Source organism: Oryza glaberrima, chromosome 6, assembly GCF_000147395.1.
Source record: "Oryza glaberrima chromosome 6, OglaRS2, whole genome shotgun sequence".
Taxonomy (NCBI): Eukaryota; Viridiplantae; Streptophyta; class Magnoliopsida; order Poales; family Poaceae; genus Oryza; species Oryza glaberrima.
Window position 1 is genome coordinate 1,337,549 of NC_068331.1, and position 22,692 is coordinate 1,360,240.

At 45.9% G+C, this 22,692-nt stretch overlaps 2 protein-coding genes and 1 pseudogene across 2 annotated transcripts; 2 read left to right on the forward strand and 1 right to left on the reverse strand.

Moving 5' to 3' along the window:
* Positions 1–2,449: 2,449 nt before the first annotated feature.
* On the reverse strand, positions 2,450–3,233 carry LOC127777667 (uncharacterized). Its single transcript, XM_052304276.1, has one exon. The coding sequence runs from the start codon at positions 3,173–3,175 to the stop codon at positions 2,561–2,563; it is 615 nt and encodes a 204-aa protein (XP_052160236.1). The 5' UTR covers positions 3,176–3,233; the 3' UTR covers positions 2,450–2,560.
* An 8,396-nt stretch (positions 3,234–11,629) lies between these two features.
* Positions 11,630–13,253, forward strand: LOC127778046 (aspartyl protease family protein At5g10770-like). Its single transcript, XM_052304690.1, has 2 exons — positions 11,630–11,798; positions 11,910–13,253. Exons 1-2 carry the CDS (start codon positions 11,630–11,632, stop codon positions 13,208–13,210), a joined length of 1,470 nt encoding a protein of 489 aa, XP_052160650.1. The 3' UTR covers positions 13,211–13,253.
* Positions 13,254–19,057: 5,804 nt separating this feature from the next.
* On the forward strand, positions 19,058–21,614 carry LOC127777832 (uncharacterized; annotated as a pseudogene).
* Positions 21,615–22,692: the final 1,078 nt, after the last annotated feature.

Genomic DNA, 22,692 nt, shown 5'->3' on the forward strand with positions numbered 1-22,692 from the left:
GGCGAAGGCGGCAGCGCACTCCGTCTTGGGGAGGGCGCAGGTGAAGTGAAGATTAACTAACAGCTGTCAGAATATATCAGCTCCATCTCTGAAGAAATGTAGTATAATTAACAGTTGTGGTCAATTTATTGGTTGCCAATTACAATTTTGCAATCGCTTATGGGAAGCACACAAACTGAACAAATATATTGCTGATTCAATGTCGATGCTGCACTGCCCTTCGCAGCCCTCCGCTATCGACATTGTGTCGGGCGTCTTGTAGATGGACAGGATCGGAGCTCCACCCAGGGTTTCCCAAACCGCTGGGGTCAGAGTTACCGCACACGCCCCAGCGGTAAGCACGGTTACCGCGCGGTAACCGTGGTAACCGTGGCAAACCGTACGAAACCATGTAAAATTTATCAAAATTTCAAATTATTTTTTAAATTTATTTGAATTTAAGGAGGTTACCGTGGTTTTCCTTTTACCGTACCCCCACAGTAAGCACGGTAACCACGATAACCACGCGGTTACCGGCGGTTTTGCAAACCCTGGCTCCACCTTCCTTGGCCGACCCAGCCCGAAGTCGGTGTCATACACGTCATACTGCGACGAGCCGGTGTGGCATCATCGACATGATGTCGACCTCCACGGAGCAAGGGCGGAGACAGTTCCACAGGTACTCCTGCGGCACAGGTGGGGAAAGCCTACGGCGACATTCCACCAAGAACAGCAGGTGCACGAGGCAGGTCGACGCGTACGCGCACGCCACGATGAAGGACGAGCAGTGGACACCGCTGTCGCTCGCCATGATATATATGCTGCTTGAGCTTGTTGGTGTAGTCGTGGGTGAGCACGAACGAGCGCTGGTGTGGCACGGGATGAGCAACACGCGACGGAGGGCAATGATCATCAGTGGCGTGCAAAGCGTGCCGGCGCTCCGCGCTCTCCCGCGTGGCCTCCCAGAGATCGGCATCGCACAGTGAAGAGCCTCCCGAGCAGCCTCAGCCGGCGGTGATGAAGATGAGATGAGATGAGATGAGATGAGATGAGATGAGGAGGACGATAACGTGTGGGTCCCGCTAACTGACTTAGCGAGGTACACGCGGTCAACCTGACACATCAGCGTAAACCGCTTTCAAAACCACCAAAGGAGTCAGTTTGTACGGGTTTTCAAAGATGGAGGAGGTGTTATACCCAGTTTTACGGTTAAGGGAGGCGATTCAATGAAGAGCAAGAGATGCGTGAGACAAAATAGACTTATTCCTTTTGTGCTATGGACTTAGGCTAAACGAAGTGGGCTACTATGCTATTCTACTCCGAACGGGTAGAAAGCTTGTGTGGTAAGGACTCAAGGTGACATCCAACCAAACACACTATTTGTTCACTCTATCCCTCTCATGTGCTGGTCTAAATGAAAATTTTGCTATTTCAATACAGTTTCTCTCTAATTGGTTAAAAAACAATAAACCAATAGATGATGTGTTATAGCAAATTATAGTTTTTGTAGGTGCCCTTCAGTCATAGTAACATGTTTTTCGATGTCCACCAACAAATTACACAAATTTTGCGTCTACTATAAAATTTGATTTTGAGATTTATGTGCAACAAGCAATATATGGAATATTATCTATTTTCAACCATTCAAATTTGTATTGACCACAATGTACAGTTTGGGACTTGAGAAGACGTACCATTTGAGAAACGCCCAGGGGGTCTTTCGGCTAGCTACATAAGGTGGTGGGCTAGACGACCTGGGTTTGAAGCCTCACTCTTTCTAATTATTTGATATTATGTAATTTCTTAATATTTGCTTCTTTAGAAGACGTACATTTCTCAGATGCCATGCTCTCTTTCAGGCCCCCAAGGTATTCTGGCATAAATACAGGCTATAAATATGTCGTTATATTTTCTACCAAAAACAATTAGTAGTTTTTAGGAAAGCCTATTCGTCATGTGATTGAAAATTTCACACTCAAGATAGCTCTAAGATTCACAGGACCCTATTATAACCTAACCCATTTTTGTCCGCTCATCACTCACTCCATATGTTCTCCTCGCGTGTCTGTCTATCACCCCGCTCCTTAATTAATTCAAGAGAAAAGGTAGAGATTAACCCTTAATTAATTATACACTGCTGAATAAGAATTCTAGCTATGAGAGAGTATATAGTAGCTAATATAACTAGACATTATCATAAAACGGATAGGAAGCAGTATATACTAGGAGTAGTAGCTACTCCCTCCTTTTCAGAATATAAGAAAGGTTAGAGTTAGACATGGTTATTAAGAAAATGGATAGAATTAAATAGAAAGATGTTATGATTGGTTGAGAAGTGGAGGTAGGTGAAAAAAGTGAATAGTGGAGGGTTGTGATTGGTTGGGAATGGAATGTTAGTGAAGAAGTTGTTATAATTTAGGATAAATTCTAAGTGCTAAAAGTGATTGGTTGTGATTGGTTTAGTCCCGTAGCAAGGAGTAATATAATTAACATTATCATCAATGCATGTACTAATACATATCCGTCGGTCTATCCAACGAAAGCTGGTACGTCAGACTTGTCTAGGCACCACGTGTCACTGCTACGGGACCCTGCTACGGGACTCATCGTCGTCGCCGTCGCCGACGGCGATGGTCACCGGCAGGCAGTAGAACGTGGTGGCGACGCCGCCGTTGCTCCTGCTGATCCTCCCGTCGATCTCCATGCGGGTGGTGAGGAAGCCGTCCACCTGTATCGCCGCGCTGATGCCACGGCCGTCGAACAGCGCCTTCACGTAGCGGAGAGGCACGTCCTCCGCCGCCGCCAGCGACACCCTCGCCGCCGCCTCGTGCGCCACCTGCTGCGCCACGGGCACGTCCGGGAACGGGAACTGCGCGATGATCGGCGCCGCCGCCGCCGGCGAGGCGGCGTCGCCGTCGTCGATGGCCCGGAGCACGACGGTGATGCCCGTGTACTCGATGGAGGCGCGGCCGCTGGGGTTGAAGGCCCTGAGGACGAAGCTCATGTTCACGCGGGGCAGCGGCTTCATCGCCGGCATCCTGCTGACGGACACGCGGCCGCCGGCGACGCTTAGCCGGAGCTTCTCCGGGCGGATGACGACAACGGCGAGGACGGTGACCACGGAGGCCACCGTGCAGCGCACAAGGTTCAGCCACCGGAATCTTGCCGTCGGCTGTAGCTTGCTGCCGTCGTCCATGACGAACACACTTACACACGCTCCGCACACAGTACTGTTAAGTTAGCTGGTTGAAATAATTCACGTCACTCCATGATCCATCTGTTGCCTACCTACTATATTTATAGACATTTATTGCTGTGTTCTGATACAAATTGATTAAGGCCCTGTTTAGTTCCACACAAAAATTTTACACCCTGTCATATCGAACATTTGAACATCTGTATAAAGTATTAAATATAGACTTAAAAAATAACTAATTGTATAGATTGTGACTAATTGCGAGATAAATCTTTTAAACCTAATTGCTTCATGATTTGACAATGTGGTGCTACAGTAAACATTTGCTAATGATGGATTAATTAGCTTAATTAATAAATTCGTTTCATGGTTTACTAACGGATTCTATAATTAGTTTTTTTATTAGTGTCTGAATACCCTATACGACACCCTATATAATACCCGATGTGACACGCCAAAACTTTACGCCATAGATCTAAACACCCCCTAACTAGTAAAAGAAACAACGCTGTCGTTGAAACGGAATTAATAAACCGCAATCACAACTTCTCACACGTGCAGCACACTCGATCCCATTCCCATGACTAAATTTCCAGTCGCCTGAATACCACAAATATTTTCAGTCACAGAACATTATACATTTGCTAAGCCTAAAACTTTAGTGCTATGTAATACTACTTTCGTAATCGTAAAGGAAGTCGTTTAGAAAAATGTTTAAGTCAAATCTTGAAAATATAAATCATGAATAACTATCAAGTTGTTGAGTTTGAAAATAAAAATTATATGAATAAATTTGTCTTGAAAAATACTTTCATAAAAGTATGCATATATCACTTTTCAATAAATATTTTTGTAGAAACAAGAAGTCAAAGTTATATTTTGGAGACCGTGTCGCTGTCCAAAACAACTTCCTTTACAAGTACGGAGGGAGTATGTAATTATACTTTTATTGCTATATGTTATTTTGTATTTATATATGTTTGAATTTTTTATGGAATTTTATAAAGAAAATTTTTACTGAGAATTTTGTAAATTTTTGAGTTATAAGTTTATTCTGTGTAAATTTCTGGATCTTTTCTTATAGAACAGTTTATTGTTTAATTATTAGGGAGTTATGAGAACCATTAAATTATCACCAAGTGATAAAAAAACGAATAAAATGTTCAAAAATTTCAGGCGTATGAAACTAAGATATTAGAATAGTTTCCTGAAGATATATAATAAGCAACAAGCACTGACTAGATAGGAGTTTAGCAATGTTAAGCAGCTGATACAAGGCAACACACGACATAGATAGGAAAACACGGATTGTCTTCACTTTCTTCATTTCTTGCAGACACCCATGGCGAGCAGCACTACATCATGGCGGCCATCGCCGGAACCCTCGCCGCCAGCGCCATCGTCATCGTCACCTCCGTCGTCCTCAGCCCGACGCGGATATCCTTCTCGGTCACCGGCGGCGGCGCGTCCATCAGCCGTTCCGCCGGCGGCCAGGCGTTTCTCCTCAACCTCACCATCGCCGCCGACAACCCCAGCCACCGGGCCGGGGTGCAGTACCTCGCCTTCGCGGTGAGCTTGCAGCAGTTCACCGCGAGGAACAGGATGGAGTCGGTGGAGGCGACGGTCCAAGATGGCGTCCCGTTCTACCAGCCGCCGGCAAGCTCGAGGAACGTGCTCGTGACGGCGTCGCTCGTCAACAAGAACTTCTTCGGCGCCAGCCATGGCGGCGGCGGCGGCAGAGGCCCTCCGTTCACCGTGGTGGTGAAAGGACAGGTAAGGTTCAAGGTCTGGCTGGCCTACTCCAGGCCGTACGACGTCGCGGTGGAGTGTGCGCCTGTCGACGTCTTCTCCGGTGCCGGCGGCGCCAAGACTAGCCCCAAATCCACCATGGTCAAGTGCATCCCCTGACATGCATACACATGTCATCTACTCTCTCCATGTAGAGATTCTAGCCAAAATTGAGAAGCATATAAGTTTGGATTCCCAGAAAAAATGCGCTACATTTTAAAACCGAGGGAGAAGCTATATGATATGATGGTCATTGTCGTTTCGTTCATGCCTTCAATTGACATGTTCTAACAATGTATAATGTAGTCTAAATGATTTATTAGATATCATATTAATTGATTAGCAAAGTGGTTATTTATGGCCATAATTTTATGAATAGTGAACTTTTTGCTCAGTGACAATGCCAATGGGCTAGATATAGTACATTCAAGGCCACTGTTTTTAAGGAAAAAAAAAGTTACAATAAGATGCTATGCAAGTATAATTGTACAAAGCATGATTGGTACTTAGGGTGTGTTTAGTTCACGCCAAAATTGAAAGTTCGGTTGAAATTGGAACGATGTGATGGAAAAGTTTAAAGTTTGAAGAAAAAGTTTGGAACTAAACTCGGCCTTATATAGGGGCAGAAAGTTGTGGTACGGATCAACCGTACGTCATTTTTAACTGCAAACTACTACTCTCTCCGTCCGAAAATAAGCGCAGTCATAATTTCCGTGTCCATATTTAATCATCCGTCTTATTTAAATTTTTTTTAAAAAAACTTAAAAACATAAGTCACACATAAAGTACTATTCATGTTTTATAATCTAATAACAATATAAATACTAATTATTTTTTTTAAATAAGGCGGCCTATCAAAGTTGGACACATAAACATACATGGCTCCGTTTATTCCTGGACGGAGGGAGTTACTAATTCCTTAGAGTTAGAGGTTCCTCAATTCCCTTGTGGAGATTGCAAATCAAGCCTTTTACTACATCATCGTTCTGTCGGGGAAATTCCCAGCCGTTGGTTCAAACCCAACATGAGAATTCGTTGCAAACTTAATCACGTAACAGCTAACACAACTCCAAAATTAAAGGATTCTAGGTTGTATAGCAAAGTCTATGGGGGTGGAATTACTATGTTATCCCGGAGAGGTTGATTCGAAAAAATCACGTCTAGCAGTATAAATATCACTGAGCAATAAATAATATAGTGGTTGGAATATTGACCTGGTAAATTTTGAAAGAGGTTTGCGGACAAAATTTTGTGAACGGAGGAGCGAAAGTAATTAATAAAGGAGGAAGCATGAGTTCAGTGGAAGAACGTGCAGGCCAGAGCAGTTATGGGAGGAAGGACGGCACACAAATGCAGTGCGCAGGTGCACAAGAGTCCTATATACAGTGCGTATGTGGCTCCAGGCCTTCTTTACGGTCTGTTTAACATCCCGGCCAGTTTTTTCAGGATGTACCATCGAATGTTTTGACATATGTACGAAGTATTAAATATAGAAAAAAACTAATTACACAAATTACGTGTAAATTACGAGACGAATCTTTTAAGTCTGATTGCTCTATGATTTGATAATACAGTGATACAGTAAACATTTGCTAATGACAGATTAATTAGGCTTAATAAACACATCTCGCAGTTTATAGGCGGATTATGTAATTTGTTTTGTTATTATACTACGGCCTTGTTTAGTTCCTAATTTTTTTTTCCAAAAACATCACATCGAATCTTTGGATACATGTATGGAGCATTAAATATAGATAAATAAAAAACTAATTGCACAGTTTACATGAAAATCGCGAGATGAATATTTTAAGCCTAATTAGTCCATGATTAGCCATAAGTGCTATAGTAACCCGCATGTGCTAATGATAGATTAATTAGGCTTAATAAATTCGTCTCGCGGTTTTCAAGCGAGTTATGAAATTAGTTTTTTTATTCGTGTCCGAAAACCCCTTCCGATATCCTGTCAAATGTCCGATGTGATACCCAAAATTTTTCTTTTCGCAAACTAAATAAGGGCTGTGTTTAGTTCCCTTCAAACTTCCAACTTTTCCGTCACATCAAATGTTTGGACACATGCATGGAGTATTTAATGTGGAAAAAAAATCAATTGCACAGTTTGCATGTAAATTGCGAGACGAATCTTTTGAGCCTAATTACGCCATGATTTGACAATGTTGTGCTACAGTAAATATTTACTAATGACAGATTAATTAGGCTTAATAGATTCGTCTCGCAGTTTACAGGCGGAATCTGTAATTTGTTTTGTTATTAGTCTACGAATATTTCAAATGTGTGTCCGTATAGATAAAAAAATTTGAAAAAGAACTAAACACGACCAAGGTCTACGTTTAATTCGTTAAATATGTGTCCGTATATTCAATGTAACACGCCAAACTTTTTCAAGCCTGGATCTAAACACGGCCTTACTACTTAGTCATGCTGTACCAGCATTTTGTTGGTAGGTAGCTAAAGATATTGGGGCCTAATTAAGGATCTGGCCCTGCAACTGCATGCAAGCACCACAGGAATTGAAAGCCTTTTGCTGTTGCCGGATACCAGGAGTCCATGAGTCAATCAAACACATTAAACACAACGTGATCCACGAAAATGTTATGCACTCCACAAAGATCGTCGTAGAGCAAGGATAATTGTAGGCTAAGCCAACTATATTTAATCTTGTATGATTACGGAGTGACATGCGACATAATAATATATGTCATCTATTTTTTTAAAAAGAAAAATTATCACAACTCTTGATCTACATACAACAGACGAGATCATTAATTTGTCCTTGAGGGTATAAAATCCACTTCACGGTCTCGTTATGTAAGAAATTCAATTATATTAATTGGATATTAATTATGGGATGAGTAATTCTTTTCTTATCTATATTTCGTAAGTCTACTCTACTCCGTATCCTCTGACATTATACAGTAATGTCACCCCATGACATTCCTTCAATCCACACCATCCATTCTAAATCAACGGCCACAGACTAATTGGCATCTAACTAATCAAACTAACTAGCAGATTATGTAGGTATATGTACTTAATAGGTGGGAATTAAGGATTTTTTTTGTTAGCACTAAAGCAGTCTCTTCATCTTCATTAAACATTAACCCATTGGCTTGTAGATTCAGAATTGTCCCGTTTTGACAGAGGATGGCAGCACAAAATTGATGCACATGATTCACTTCCTCCAAGATAATGTGCTAATCGCTGCATCTAACAAGTAAGTGAAACATAATTATTATCATATGCTGATTCTTCCACCGGTCAACGATGTTTGCCTCGTGAAAATGCAATATCTGATCTAGGGACAATTATAACTACACAATCTACTAATTAGTTTGATTAATTGCATGTCAAATAATCTACTGCCGTTGACTTAGAATGGATGGTGTGAATTGAAGGAATGTCACAGCGTGACATTACTGTGTAATGTCAGAGGACGACACCAGTGCGGTATTAAAAACAGTGAATTACCCTAGTGGTATTAAAAAAAGTTGATAAAGGATGGGTGATGTAACGTGCAAGCTTGCAATAGGGTGGGGCAGATATATTTATATTGTAGGATCGAAATACAAGAACTAAGCCAATCAGAGAGAGGGAATGATTGGTATACCCAAAAACCCAAAACTTTTAGCGGAAATAAAAGTTACTCTCAAATTCGATGAAGATCGGTATGACCAAGGTTGACTCGCTAGTCTGACCGTGCCTGTGCCGCCGGTCTGACCGGTGTAGATCGCCCGATCTAACCGTCCCGAAGTTGCCTCTGCTTGTCGACGCCTCCGCCGGTCTGACCGCCGCTCCTCCATCGGTCTGACCGGTCCGATGCCGTTGGTCTGACCGGTGATGTTTCACCGGTTGGACCGCCGCACCCGAGGAAACACAAATCGAAGAATTCTCGAAGTAGATGACAATTTTATTACTTCTCTCTGTGTTTACAAAGTGCACCAACAGCACTCCTTACAAAATTTCGACTAAACTCGAAACCCTAACTAAACTATCAACACAACGCTCTGAAAAGCGACACAAAAGAGATACCGGGAAGCCTCATGCTTCCCCTCTATTTATACATGAGGTAGGCAGCCTAAAGCCACGAACCAAACTCATACTAGAAGCCCTAAATCACCTAGGAAACCTTCTCGTATAAGAAACAAACTTTACATAACCAATCATACCAAATTTGGACTTCTTCCAAATTCGACTCCGCATCCCATACGCACACAATACCTTCATCGTATGCCATATGGAATCTTCACCAACCACGTGCATCAACTCTAGCCTAAGTATCCCGCATGATATCTGACCACCACGGACATCGTCTTACCACCAAGCCGACTCCCGGTCCATCACCGCAAATACTATCCCGAGGCATCGAGTCACCTACACATGAATCAAACAAAGAAATCATATTCCGAGACCAAGCTATCACCAACTTGACTCATTGTTAGCAAACAACAGTATCACATACGTATAGTATCCATCTAGAAACCATAAACATGAAACAAACTCGGATATCCAAAGAAACAACCCGAAACCGAAGCCGACACAAATATCAAAACCAATAATCACAGATACCAATTATTCATCACAGAATAAGAATCAAAACACACTTTGATCTTACATATATATACCTGACCATGGTCTACGCATGATAGACCAAGCCCCCTGAGTCATTAATATAAAACTAATTAGCAATAATGATATGCTACCTCAGTTGGTATATAATGACTGCTCATTTAAATTACTAGCACAACAGAACTTGCGTTCGTTCTTACGAAAAGAAAAATGAACTTGATAGATTTTGGATAAATGCGTTGATATTTGCCTTGACGTTTTGTCTTATTATACTCTTACGTCACAAGTAAGTACTCCAGTAACATTGAGAGCCACCAAGTGCAAGTTCGATACTCGCAGTCTAGCCTTCAATGGCTTCCGCGACTTGAAAAGGGGAAGCCGTGATGACCTTCTCTCGATCCCCTCGTGCTCCTCATCTTGCTCGTTGGTGGCCTATCTTTGTCTATGAGGCTATGACTCTCCTTTTCATTCTGCATTGCGACAATATTGTACTCCCTCGAATCATATTATAAGTCGTTTGGTTTTTTAAGTCAAACTTCTTTTAATTTGACCAATCTATAGAAAAATATCGTAGAATTTTGAATACAAAACAATATATTCAATGTTAAAATTAATAAAACTAATTAGATATTTTAGAAGTTGTTAGATTTTTCTATAAATTTGGTTAGGCTTAGGAAAAAAGTCGAATGACTTGTAATATGAAACGGACGTTGGTTGGTCTTAGGTTCGATATGATTTATTTGATGGTGCTTGATTTGTTTTTTTGTTTTTTTTTCATCAGTCATCCTCTTCCCTGCATATGTCTCGGTGGGGAAGAACCTAGGAGAGGTCATCAATGTCTGTCCCCTCCACGAGAGCTAGGGAGCTAAGTGCATTCACTATTGGGGGTCCGCATATATCTTCTGCGGTTGTCGGGGACTAAGAGTGTGTTTAGTTCACGCTAAAATTGGAAGTTCGGTTGAAATTGGAACGATGTGACGGAAAAGTTGGAAGTTTGTGTGTGTAGGAAAGTTTTGATGTGATGGAAAAGTTGGAAGTTTGAAGAAAAAGTTTGGAACTAAACTTGGCCTAAAGGATAAAAGAAATTTTAGGTTATTGAGAAATTATCTTGAGATATTTAAATTTTACATTAAAAATTTTGATACTTAAAGATACCTACTACCATGAGATATCAAATTTTATATTAGAAAATAAGGTATCTGAAAAGTACCCTTTCAAGGATAACAGGGAGCTAGCTAGAAAGAAATAGAGTTATATATGTTCATCTCGGTGGCATATATAAGAGCAATTAGATCCTTTTGCATATTGGATGGTAGTTTGTCAATTGGAGCTTTTTGGATTGGCAAATATATATATATGCATGTTGTAAGAAAGAATTCTGCTTGTGAACTGGGCAAAAGTATTACCATTGTATCAGATGGTTCCAATGCTGTGTACTTGTAGAGAATACTTGACTATACATACTTCCTATTAGTACCTACCAAGATCTATTAAAAAAATGTACTCGCTCTATGTACACATTGTTTTTTTTATTGGACATTGATAATCACCATAGATAGATATATGTAACTAATTAACATTTTATAGAGTTTTGGAATGGCTGCTTCATGTTACCTATAAAGTTCCATTAGGGTCTATATATCTGTTGGGAATAGTTCCACATTGCTAATTTAGGGAGAGTTGGACCAATTTAAAAGTGGGGGGAATCCCTCACATCTTGAGCTAGCTTTTGGGGTATAGCAAGGCTTTCTTCCGGTTGGGCCAACGTCTCCCGGTTTTGGGCCAACAAGTGGTATCAGAGCCAAACCCACAATCTCTAGTGCTTGTGCACACTCAGGGTGTGTGGGGCTAGTCAGGGTTAAGCGGGGGGAGTCCCTCTTGAGCTAGCTTTTGGGCTTTCTCCCGGTTGGGCCAACGTCTCCCGGTTTTGGGCCAACAATATCAAGCTATTCTTATACATAAGCTAATAGTACTAGAATAAAATACTATCATCATCATAAAAAGTTTCTGTATATATAAGCCGATGGATCATCTATCCTTTATGCACTGCCAGCCTAGTGCCTAAAATTAACTTCGTTTACCATGACGACAAGTGTCTTGCAGCTACTACTACTCCACGTCTCCATCCTCTCGTCCATGGGCTCTCGTGGCCATGGCCATGGTGATGGAGGAGCTGAGAATCGCGAGCACTACATGGTCGTGGAAACCAGCTCCTTGTTGAAGCCCAAAGCCATCTGCTCCGGTCTCAAGGGTAATGTGTTAACGTAATTCTGCAGTAATTACTTACTAATTAACTGCTGATTAATTTAGGCTTGCTTAATGTACGCCTAGCTAATACGTGTACATGAGTACATGCGTGCAGCAATGCCATCCAGCAATGGCACGTGGGTGGCGCTGCACCGCCCCTACGGCCCGTGCTCGCCGTCGCCGACGACAACCTCGCCGCCGTCGTTGGTCGACATGCTACGCTGGGACAAGCTCCACACCGACGCCGTCCGGAGGAAGGCCACCGCCGGCGGCGACGTCGTGCTTGAGCCGGACAAGCCGATCGTCGACGTGCAGCAGTCGGACTACAAGATGCAGGCGAGCTTCGGCATCGGCACCGGTGGCAGATCGGGCTCGTCGTCGTCGTCGTCAAGAATCAGCCGCCCGTCGGCGATCGACGACCCCATCCTGGCGCAGCCGATGTCCATCGACACCAGCATCGACCTGCCATTGATCCAGTGCGCGCCGTGCCCCATGCCGGAGTGCTACCCGCAGCAGAACGCGTTGTTTGACCCGAGGAGGTCAAGGACCTCCGCCGCCGTGCCGTGCGGCTCCGCCGCCTGCGGCGCGCTCGGCCGCTACGGCGCCGGCTGCTCCAACAACCAGTGCCAGTACTTCGTCGACTACGGCGACGGCAGGGCCACCTCGGGGACGTACATGGTGGACGCCCTCACGCTCAACCCGAGCACCGTCGTCATGAACTTCCGCTTCGGCTGCAGCCACGCCGTGCGCGGCAACTTCAGCGCCTCCACCTCAGGCACCATGTCGCTCGGCGGCGGCCGCCAGTCGGTCCTGTCGCAGACGGCGGCGACGTTCGGGAACGCGTTCTCCTACTGCGTCCCGGACCCGAGCTCCTCCGGCTTCCTCTCGCTCGGCGGCCCGGCCGACGGCGGCGGCGGCGCGGGGAGGTTCGCGAGGACGCCGCTGGTGCGCAACCCGAGCATCATCCCGACGCTGTACCTGGTTCGCCTCAGGGGCATCGAGGTCGGCGGGCGGCGGCTGAACGTGCCGCCGGTGGTGTTCGCCGGCGGCGCGGTGATGGACTCGAGCGTGATCATCACGCAGCTGCCGCCGACGGCGTACAGGGCGCTGCGGCTGGCGTTCCGGAGCGCCATGGCGGCGTACCCGCGGGTGGCGGGCGGGAGGGCCGGGCTGGACACCTGCTACGACTTCGTCCGGTTCACGAGCGTGACGGTGCCGGCAGTGTCGCTGGTGTTCGACGGCGGCGCGGTGGTGAGGCTGGACGCGACGGGCGTCATGGTGGAAGGGTGCCTCGCGTTCGTGCCGACGCCGGGAGACTTCGCGCTCGGGTTCATCGGGAACGTGCAGCAGCAGACGCACGAGGTGCTCTACGACGTCGGCGGCGGCTCCGTCGGCTTCCGCCGTGGCGCCTGCTGACGACGACCGCACCTTGTGATCGACCTGCTTAATTTGAGATTTGCTAAGGTCCAGAAAAATACCGGTAAGTCACGGTATTAAATTGTTTCCTATCGTTGGATCTAGTTGGACAGGATGGATATTAATATATCAAACGATCGAAAATGATTTGGTATCGCACGTATTAGCATTTGGGATCAATCGACCTGCTTAATTTACATCCCTATCTATGCCAAATAAATCTTCAAAATGCATGTTTTTATTCATAACGTGCTATAACGTTATTAGGTTCTGTGCATTGTCTATATAACTATGGTGTAAGTTATGCATTAAACTTTGAGACAAATATAATTAGTTTGCCGTGCTAAAAACTTGTATAGTTTTTTTTCTCTTAAAACAACCGTTATAACGCATGGCCCGAATATAATTCAAAGGGTGTGTTTAGTTCACACTAAAATTGGAAGTTTGGTTGAAATTGAAACGATGTGATGGAAAAGTTAGAAGTTTGTGCGTGTAGGAAAATTTGGATGTGATGGAATAGTTAGAAGTTGGAAGAAAAAGTTTGAATCTAAACTCAGCCAAAGTCAAATCATATCATTTTTTTTAGCTTAAATATCAAAACATATCATTATACTACTAGTACAAAACATATCTGACGATGCTTGGTGGTTTGGCTGACGTATAAGGAAGTGACGCAACGCACTGGCATGTGGTGTTACATCACGTACGCTTACGTACGTGGAAAACGTGGTTCGCAGCTGGTCATGCGAAACAACAAGCAGGTGGTTTTCCAAAGTTAGCGACGGAGGTAGACCAAAACGGAGAGGGAGAGGTGCTATCCGTTTATTTTACTCTACTAATTTAGATTAAGTTTAGGATGATTTGAGTACAAGTTTACTTAGATTAAATGGTGCATATACAGTGAAAATATATAACTATAGCTATTTTTTTACCAGGTTACTGAGCATCCCCTCTCCTATCTAGCTCCGCCCCTATCAAAGTTAAATCCTGTTGATGGCTAACTCCAAAATTACTTTATATTGTAGGATGAAGGAAAGAAGTACTAGCAACTACCTCTATTTCTTTGCATCATTTGATTTTTTTTAATATTTTATTACACTTTGAAATAGCTCGGCTACTTTTTATAATTTTGTGTTAAGATATATGTATAATGATGAAATTATAATTTTGTGTTCGAAAATCCTTTTTGACATTCGATCAAATATGCAATGTGACACTAAATTTTTTTTTTTGCGAACTAAACACACCCACAAGGTGGCCAAGCTCATAAAATCATATCATAAACACACTGATCGTCTCAGGATCGAGCTATAGATAACATAGGGCGACCGTAGCTATGGATAACATAGGACGACCCACAAGATGACCAAGCTCATAAAGTCATGTCAGCAGCTGTTTGTTGGCCAAATACTCGAACGCATACGGAAGAAATATACATCACATTGAATCTTTAATTGAATCTTTGGATACATATATGGAGCATTAAATATAGATAAAAAGAAAAACTAATTACACAGTTTGTATATAAATTACGAGACGAATCTTTTGAGCCTAATTAGACCATGATTAGCTATAAGTGCTACAGTAACCTATATGTACTAATGACGCATTAATAAGGCTCAAAAGATTCGTCTCGTGGTTTCGAGGCGAGTTATGAAATTAGTTTTTTTATTCATGTCCGAAAACCCCTTCCAATATCTAGTCAAACATCCGATGTGATATCTAAAAATTTTTATTTTACCAACTAAACAGGCTCAACGGCAGTAATTCAATGTTGCCATGAAAGCGTGCAACTGCCATGCTGCAACGCCTACTCCTACATCATCTATGCCATCAGTGCATTGTACGATACCAGCTGCATATATGCAGGCCATGAGCAGGGAGAGCAGGGATGTGGGTCTGTTTGGTTAGTGCCCTGAGTAACCTGTGTGAGATTTTTGTGATAGAGCTGGAGTACCTGAGAAACCAATGAATCTAGCCTGGTCAGGCAGCCTGAAGCATACACCCTCCGTCCCATAAAAACTAACTTTTAGGTATAAATCTGGACAAATGCTTTTCCAGATTCATCTTCAGAAGTTTTTTTTTTTTTGGACGGAGGGACGTATGGTTGCTGAAATGTGCCTAATGAATACTTATCGATTAAATTTATTGTAGGCTGAAAGCTCACCGGCATGTTGAAGCCGTCGATGACGGCAGGCCCAAGTAATCGATGTCGTCGTCGTCCTCGTGGACGCTGGGGTTGCGAGCGTGTACTTGGCCAATGTCGTGCCAGTGACAGCGTGGGCCATCGCGTTTTCAGCAGTCACCAGTGTTGCAATGGCCGCGGCCAGCGCCGTTGAAGCTGCAGCCCATGCTCCGACGCCGTTTTGGATCCGGGAGAATCTTGCCCCTAGGATCCCTACGGTGACCTTATGATACATGGGCGACGCGGCGGTGACGGGGAGGAAAAGACGATTTTTTTTGTTAGGGACGTGGAAGGAGTTGGTTGTAAGGGCATTCACAGTGCAAACATCTCATTTGCGTTACCTCGTATGCCACGTAGGATAGATACACAACGAATCCACACCTCTCACAATGCAGGGTACTACAGAAACCAACCACCCCAACCTATTCTCTCTCCCACTTTCCCCTTTCTCTCCTACTTTCCCCTTTCCCTCTCCTACTTTCACTCCCACCCTGTTAACAGTGAAATTTGGTAAGCCCAAAGTTACCATCAGCTTAGAGTCAGTATCGGCTTCAAAGTTCTAGAATCAGCCGATGGGAGTCAAGTCGCCACGATGTCGTGTTCTTGGTGGAGTCGGATCAATCAAAGGAAGCTTATCTAGAAGAGTCTGAGTTCGAGACGGATGCGACATGACAGTTTATCTATTAATTAGGCATAGTTTGTTAGTTTCCTTTTATCTTTAGGAAAGTGTGTTTAGTGTCCGATAAGGACTTTATCTTTTTCTTTTTAGTTTCTTTCTTGTCCGACAAGGACTGATATCTCCCTATGGGTATAAATATGTACACCCGGGGTCATTGTAATCTATCAATCACGATCAATACAACTACTCTCGGTGCATCGCCACCCTCTTCCCTGAGGTTTTTAATTATCCTCCGGCGGAATTTGGGCACCTGACGCGGGGTTGCATCGGTTCAGTTCGATCTCCGGCGAAGGGGTAAGCCCTACGTTCTGTCGGGCCCTAGTGAATCTGTCATCTACATCGGCGTCGTTCAAGGCTGCATCGCTTCGATCTCTTGGATCGCTCTGGTTTGGTTGATATATTTGCCTACCTGATATCTCAATTCTATCTCTAATTGCATTGTGTTTAGAGACGCATCGGTTTAGTTGGAACTATCTCGGTTAGGTCCGATCTTCTATCTTAGCTGATATATCTCTATAATCGCAATGCTGTTATAAATAGATTTGTTATATCCATCACATTAGACAGATCTATCGGCTCATCGAGTATTAGATTATCATATACAATCTCGTGCTGCATCGGTTAGGTTCGACCTACTAGATTGTTGTTGATAATATAAGTCTTGTGAAGCCGATAGGTTCATGCTAATGTTTTATTGGAGTGCTAGCCGATAAGTTATCTGGACGTTGCATCGGCTCATACGGATTACATATATATACAAGTTGGATTCAGCCGATGACAACAAAGGTTTCACTGTTTAATCTAATCTGTGGATTTTATGGCATGGGATCTCCAGCCGATGTATGCTTTAACCTTCGGATCAATACTTGTTCTATCATACCATTGCTAGCCAATTGGTTTTCTACTGGATTATATTGCTATATTATATTATCATTAGCCGATTGCCATTATATCATTATTTACATCAAGTATCAGAATCTACATTGGACATATAGCCGATAGCTCAAAACCCTATCGCTATCGGCTGGTATCGGCATCGGCTGAGATTGTTCCATCGGCTGTTTAGCCGATCGGCTGTTTTATCTACTGTTTACATATCTTGTCAGTTGCAAGATCAAACTGACTGGCACGCTTGCATCTCACCAATCTTTGGACCTGCACTGGAGCTAAGCAGATCTCCCAGGCCGCCGTGTTCGATTTTTACGTCAACACGCTTTTGGCACACCCAATGGGACCACGAATTTTATATCCACATGTCTGAAGAAGAAGTCAATGCCAAGATCATGGTCACGGTGGAGAATTTAACGGAAGAACAGAGGCAACAGATGGAGCAGTTTTTAATTGATTTTCAAATGCGTTGTCTTCAATGTTTCATCATGACACCAGAAGGGCCAATTCAGAAGACTCGATTTCCCAAGCCGACAGTTGAAATACTTCAAGATACAGTTATGAATCAGTTCATCGCACATTGTTTAATCAATCTGGAGTTTTGGCAGATACATTACAAAATTTGATCAAGGTAACAATTGATGAATTAATTGTTAAGAAAAGCCAGCTCAGGGGGCAGATTGAAGAACAGCAGCGATATCGGCTCGGGGGGGCAAGCACATCAGTATCAGCATGACGATCTATATCAGCAATATCGGCCAGAAGAATCACAAACGCATCAGAATATAGAAGATTGGGCCGATATAATTGTGAAGTTATTAAAGGGGCAGTTTGGACTTAGATCTAAGGAACAGATCCATGTGTATCGGCTGCTATATCCTGGGTGGTTTGATAGGGTGCCATTGCCACACTGATACAAGGTTCCAGACTTCTCTAAATTTTCAGGGCAAGATGATATATCTACAATAGAACACATCAGCCGATTCTTAGCACAATGTGGGCAGCCATTGGCTGAAGAAGCTCTGAAAGTTAGATTTTTTCCATTGTCTTTGACTGGATCGGCTTTCACATGGTTTTCATCACTACCATCAAATTCTATCCAAGGATGGGCCGATCTTGAGAGGCAATTTCATGACTACTTCTTTCCTGGAGTCAGCGAGTTGAAGCTTTCAGACTTAATATCAGTTGAGCAGCAAGAAGGAGAAAAAAGGTTTCTCCACCCGTGTTAGTGTCCTAGAAATGCTTACATGCTTATATATTGTCATACAAATTTTGAATAATATGATTATTCATAGAGTAAAGTGTACGGGCGGTCCTTAAACTTATAGGGGTGTATCGTCTAGGTCCCTAAACTCTGAAAATGCACATCCAAGTCCCAGAACTTATCATACTGTGTTATCTAGGTCCCAAATCACCACAACCCATTCAGAATCCTATGTGGCGTTAATGTGGCATGCCACACAGATATGACGTGGCATTATTTTGACTAACAAATGGGACCCATTTAATTTTTTCCTTTTTCCTTTTTTTTCTTCTCTTTTTTCCCCTTTCTTCTCCTTTCTCTGTTATCCGTGCAGAAGCATGGAAAAAAAAGAAGAATGAGAAGAAAATTAGAAAGAAAAAGAAAAGAAGAAAAAAAAAGAAAACGACACGTCACGTTCATTTGGCATTGCCACATCAGCACAACGTAGGATCCTAAAGGAGATGTGTCGACTTGGACCTAGATGATACACTTTGACAAGTTTTAGGACCTGGATATGTATTTTAAGCGTTTAGAAATCTATATGACACAACCCTACAAGTTTAAGATATAACCCTATAAATTTAAGGACCGTTAATGCACTTTACTCTAATTATATTTTGCAACAGAGAGGGCTGAGTACCATTCTAAAGTTTTCAGCAGTCGAAGCAAAGTGCGGCCCGTCACAGCCCGTGGGCCGAACGGCCCATGTCGTTGCTCGACGAAGACCGGTCAACTCCTCCTTGTACCCACCACTGACCACTGTCGCCATGGTCGCCAAGAGCTTCTTCTATCCTCGAGCACAAGCACGGCTGCACGGCAATGGCGATCATAAATTAAGCCAAGCTCGTCGAGCTAGGTACGGAGTAGTAAGCAAGCAAGATGAGGGGCGATGGTGCTGGTAGTGGTAGCTACGAGTACTTGAGCTGCCAGAAAACCACCGGGATGATCTGGAACCTGACCTCCTCCTACACCGACAAGAGCAATGAGGCATCCATGGTGTCCGCCTCCCTCATCGTCTTCGCCCTCGCCGCCCTCTTCTTCAACCTCAACCTCTTCAGCGGCATCTCCGACGTCGGCGCCATCCTCGACCCCAAGGTCCGCGTCATCCTCTCCAAGGCGCTCTCGCTCTTCCTCCCCGTCATGTCCTACCTCTTCTCCGAGGCCAAGAACGCCGGCGCCGGCGCCGCCGCCGCCTCCACCGGCGGCCGCACGGGCCCGCTCGAGCTCTCGCTGCGGGCGCGGCTGATCCTCGTGTGGATGCTCCTCGTCGAGCTGCTCCGCAAGAAGGTGGAGGAGATTCGGATGGAGGCATGGCACGCCGGCACCGTCGAGCGCGCCGGCCGCGTCGCGTGGCTCGGCAGCCTCGTCTTCTTCAACCTCCGCGCCGCCGGCCGCAAGGCCGTGTTCGGCATCCTGTGGACTCTCTGCGCCGCCAAGCTGGTGCAGCGGATGACGTACACCGCGGTCGGCAAGCGCTCCTTCGCCTACGGCAAGAACGCCAAGCTCGTCATCTCCTACATGGCGCAGATGCTTCAGAACGATGCCGAGGTCGAGCACCACCCCCATGGCTGCCATGGCGGGGAGAGCTCTTGAGGAGATGCAAGTATTTGGTGATGGGAGAAGAAGACCTGGTGATCGAACCGATCAACTCCGGCTACAGGATCACCGGCGACATCGACGCCGTCACCACCGTCGGCAAGATCTGGACCCTCGCCGAGAGCGACCATCTCCTCGCGTCGCTCGACATGGACCAACGGCTGAGGAGGCTCTGCGTGTCGTTCGCGCTCTTCAAGCTTCTGCGCCGGAGCTTCGAGCGCCTGCCGCCGATGACCGAGGCGGAGACCCGCCATTGCCGGGACCTCCTCTTCAGAGGCCTGTACACCGGCGCCGGAGACGGAGACGGAGGCGGAGCGGAGGCTTTGTTCGAGGTGATGAGCGACGAGGCCAACTTCGTGACCGAGTACTACCACTCCGTCGTCCCCGTGGTGCTCGCGAGCCCCTTCTTCCTGCTCGCCAACTACGTCCTCCTCCCGCTCGTCGTGCTCGTGCTCTGCCTCGTCGTCGTCGTGCTCTGCGGCAACGGCGACGTGCTCTTCTCCCTCCGAAGCATCGAGAGCGACAACTACACCATGTCGTCCGGCGGCGTGGCGACCATGGCGAGGTGCCTGCTGCGGGCCGTCGCGACGTCGCCGCCGGCGTTCTTCACCGCCATCGACCTCTCCATCACGTCGCTCCTCTTCCTCGTGCTCGTGTACGAGGAGGTGTGGGAGTTCGTCGTCTTCCTCCTCTCCAACTGGTTCATGGTGTCGCTGCTGCACGCGTACGCGTCGTCGAACACACGGTGGCACGACAGCGCCGTGTTCCGGTGGGCGATCCGGCGCATCCTGTGGGCGCGGAGCAAGATGCTGAGCCACCATGGCCTCCGCTTCAGGCAGCTCTCCGTTCTGAGCTCTTGCCGGCTCTCGCTGACGCTGCCGGCCGCCGTGTCGCTCACGCTGCCGATCCTGCCCACCGTGCCGGTGTCCGGCCAAGTGAAGCATTCCATCGCGGAGTACTTGGCCAAGTGAAGCATTCCATCGCGGAGTACTTGGCCAAGTCGCTGTACGACGGCGGCGACGGAATGTCCGCCGTCGCAGAGCACTCGGAGCTGCAGCCGTTCTGCGAGAGCGGCTGCGGCGGCGGCGGCGGCGTCGCGGAGGCCATCCTGACATGGCACATCGCCACCGTTATCCTGGAGGAGAAGTGCCCACCGGCGGCGTCCCAGAGCGACGACGCCGTCGTGGCGAGGACGCTGTCCAGGTACATGGCCTACCTGGTGGCGTTCCACCCGGAGCTCCTCCCCGGCAACCAGGACAGCACGGAGCTCGTGTTCCAGGTCATGAACGACGAGCTGAAGCAGGTGCTCGGCTTCTGGGGCTACCACCTCCGGTCATTGCTGATGCTGGGGTGCACCAGGAGGCTCGAGTGCGACATGGTCGTCATGGCCGGAGTCACCGAGCAGCCGGAAACGGTGTTGCAGAAGGGAGCGGCGCTAGGGCGCGCGCTGGTGGAGAAAGCGGGGAGGGATGGTGGCGGCGGCGGGGTACTGTGGAAGGTGGTGGGCAATGTGTGGGTGGAGCTCGCCGTGGAGGTGGCGCCGGCGAGCGACGAGGATCGCGTGGTGGGGCACAGGAAGGTGTTGCCGGAGGGCGGCGAGTTCGTCACCGTGCTCTGGGCGCTCGCCACGCACACCGGCATAAGCCGCCGCCCGCCGGACACGATGGATCGTAGCATTTGACTAGGAAGCAGCTAGTCAACTCGACCTCATTTTCCTTCAATTCCCGAGCGTGTTTTATCCACACGCAAAAATAGTTGATTTGTTATTTGCGTATGTTACCCAAATAATTACGAAAAGCCCTGAAAAAAATTGTGAAGATACATTAACATGTGATGTTTCACTTCACAAACTTGTAAGTCAAAATTCATCTTATACAAGTCACAATGAAAAAAAATAAATACGTATATTGATAGTCAATTTTTTTCATTGGAAGGTGTAGAAGTTAAATTTGATGTTGCATATCCGTGGAGGGATTATATTAAATTATCTTGTTAATTTTGTTAGGAATGCTAGGGAACAGTATACCATCCCCCATACGGGATGCTCCTCTTTCCCACAACTTACAACTTGCTCGTTCGATGTAGCAAGATATATTGACGTGGTGATGGCAGCGGCGCCGATGATAAGCTCCGGCGTGGAGGACGCGACCGCCGGCGACAAGCTCCGGCGTGGAGGACGCGGCCGCCGGTGAGCTCCGGCGTGGGGCATGGTTGCATGGACGGTGAAGGATACTGCGTGGTGATAGAGACGGCGCCGGCGACGAGCTCCGGCAAGGGGCGTGGACGGCGGAGGATCCTGCGTGGTGATGGTGGTGGCGCTGGCAATGAGCTCCTGCGTGGAGGACGTGGCCGCCGGTGACGAGCTCCTGACAGAGGATGCGGTCACCGGCGACAAGCTCCGATGTGGACCGTGGACGGGTGTTAACGACCAAAATTGGTAAATCATGGATCGGATTCGAAGCTGGAATCAAAGGCGGGATTGGAGGGAGTTCGTTTCTCAGAAACAGAGTGCGTATCGGCTATAAGGAGTATCGGCAACCGTCTGCATCGGCTGATATTGAAACGGACAAGGGAAAGCCGATGTAGCCGATTTTGGCAAGGAGGTTCTAGAAGCATCGCCGGGATCGATTGGTGTGCTGCACAAGTATTGCCACGTTTGGATTGAGTCCGGGAAAGGCAATTGTATAATTAGAATATTTTAGTTACTTTAGAGATATTTGTCGGTAAGAGTTTGCGTAAGAGACTTGTTTGTATCTTAGAAGTTGTAACAGAATTAGATATGAATATGACCCAAGACCTTGTAAACGAAGATGAACAGTTCAATAACAAGTTCAATAACACTTTCGGTGCATCGCCACCTTTTTCTACTTTCATTGTTTTCGACGAGTTCT

Excerpts from the sequence above, each read along its gene's own strand:
- LOC127778046 (XM_052304690.1), top strand. The coding sequence starts at position 11,630 with ATGACGACAAGTGTCTTGCAGCTACTACTACTCCACGTCTCCATCCTC. Across the intron at positions 11,799-11,909 it reads CATCTGCTCCGGTCTCAAGG|CAATGCCATCCAGCAATGGC; the intron begins GTAATGTGTTAA and ends ACATGCGTGCAG.
- LOC127777667 (XM_052304276.1), bottom strand. The coding sequence starts at position 3,175 with ATGGACGACGGCAGCAAGCTACAGCCGACGGCAAGATTCCGGTGGCTG.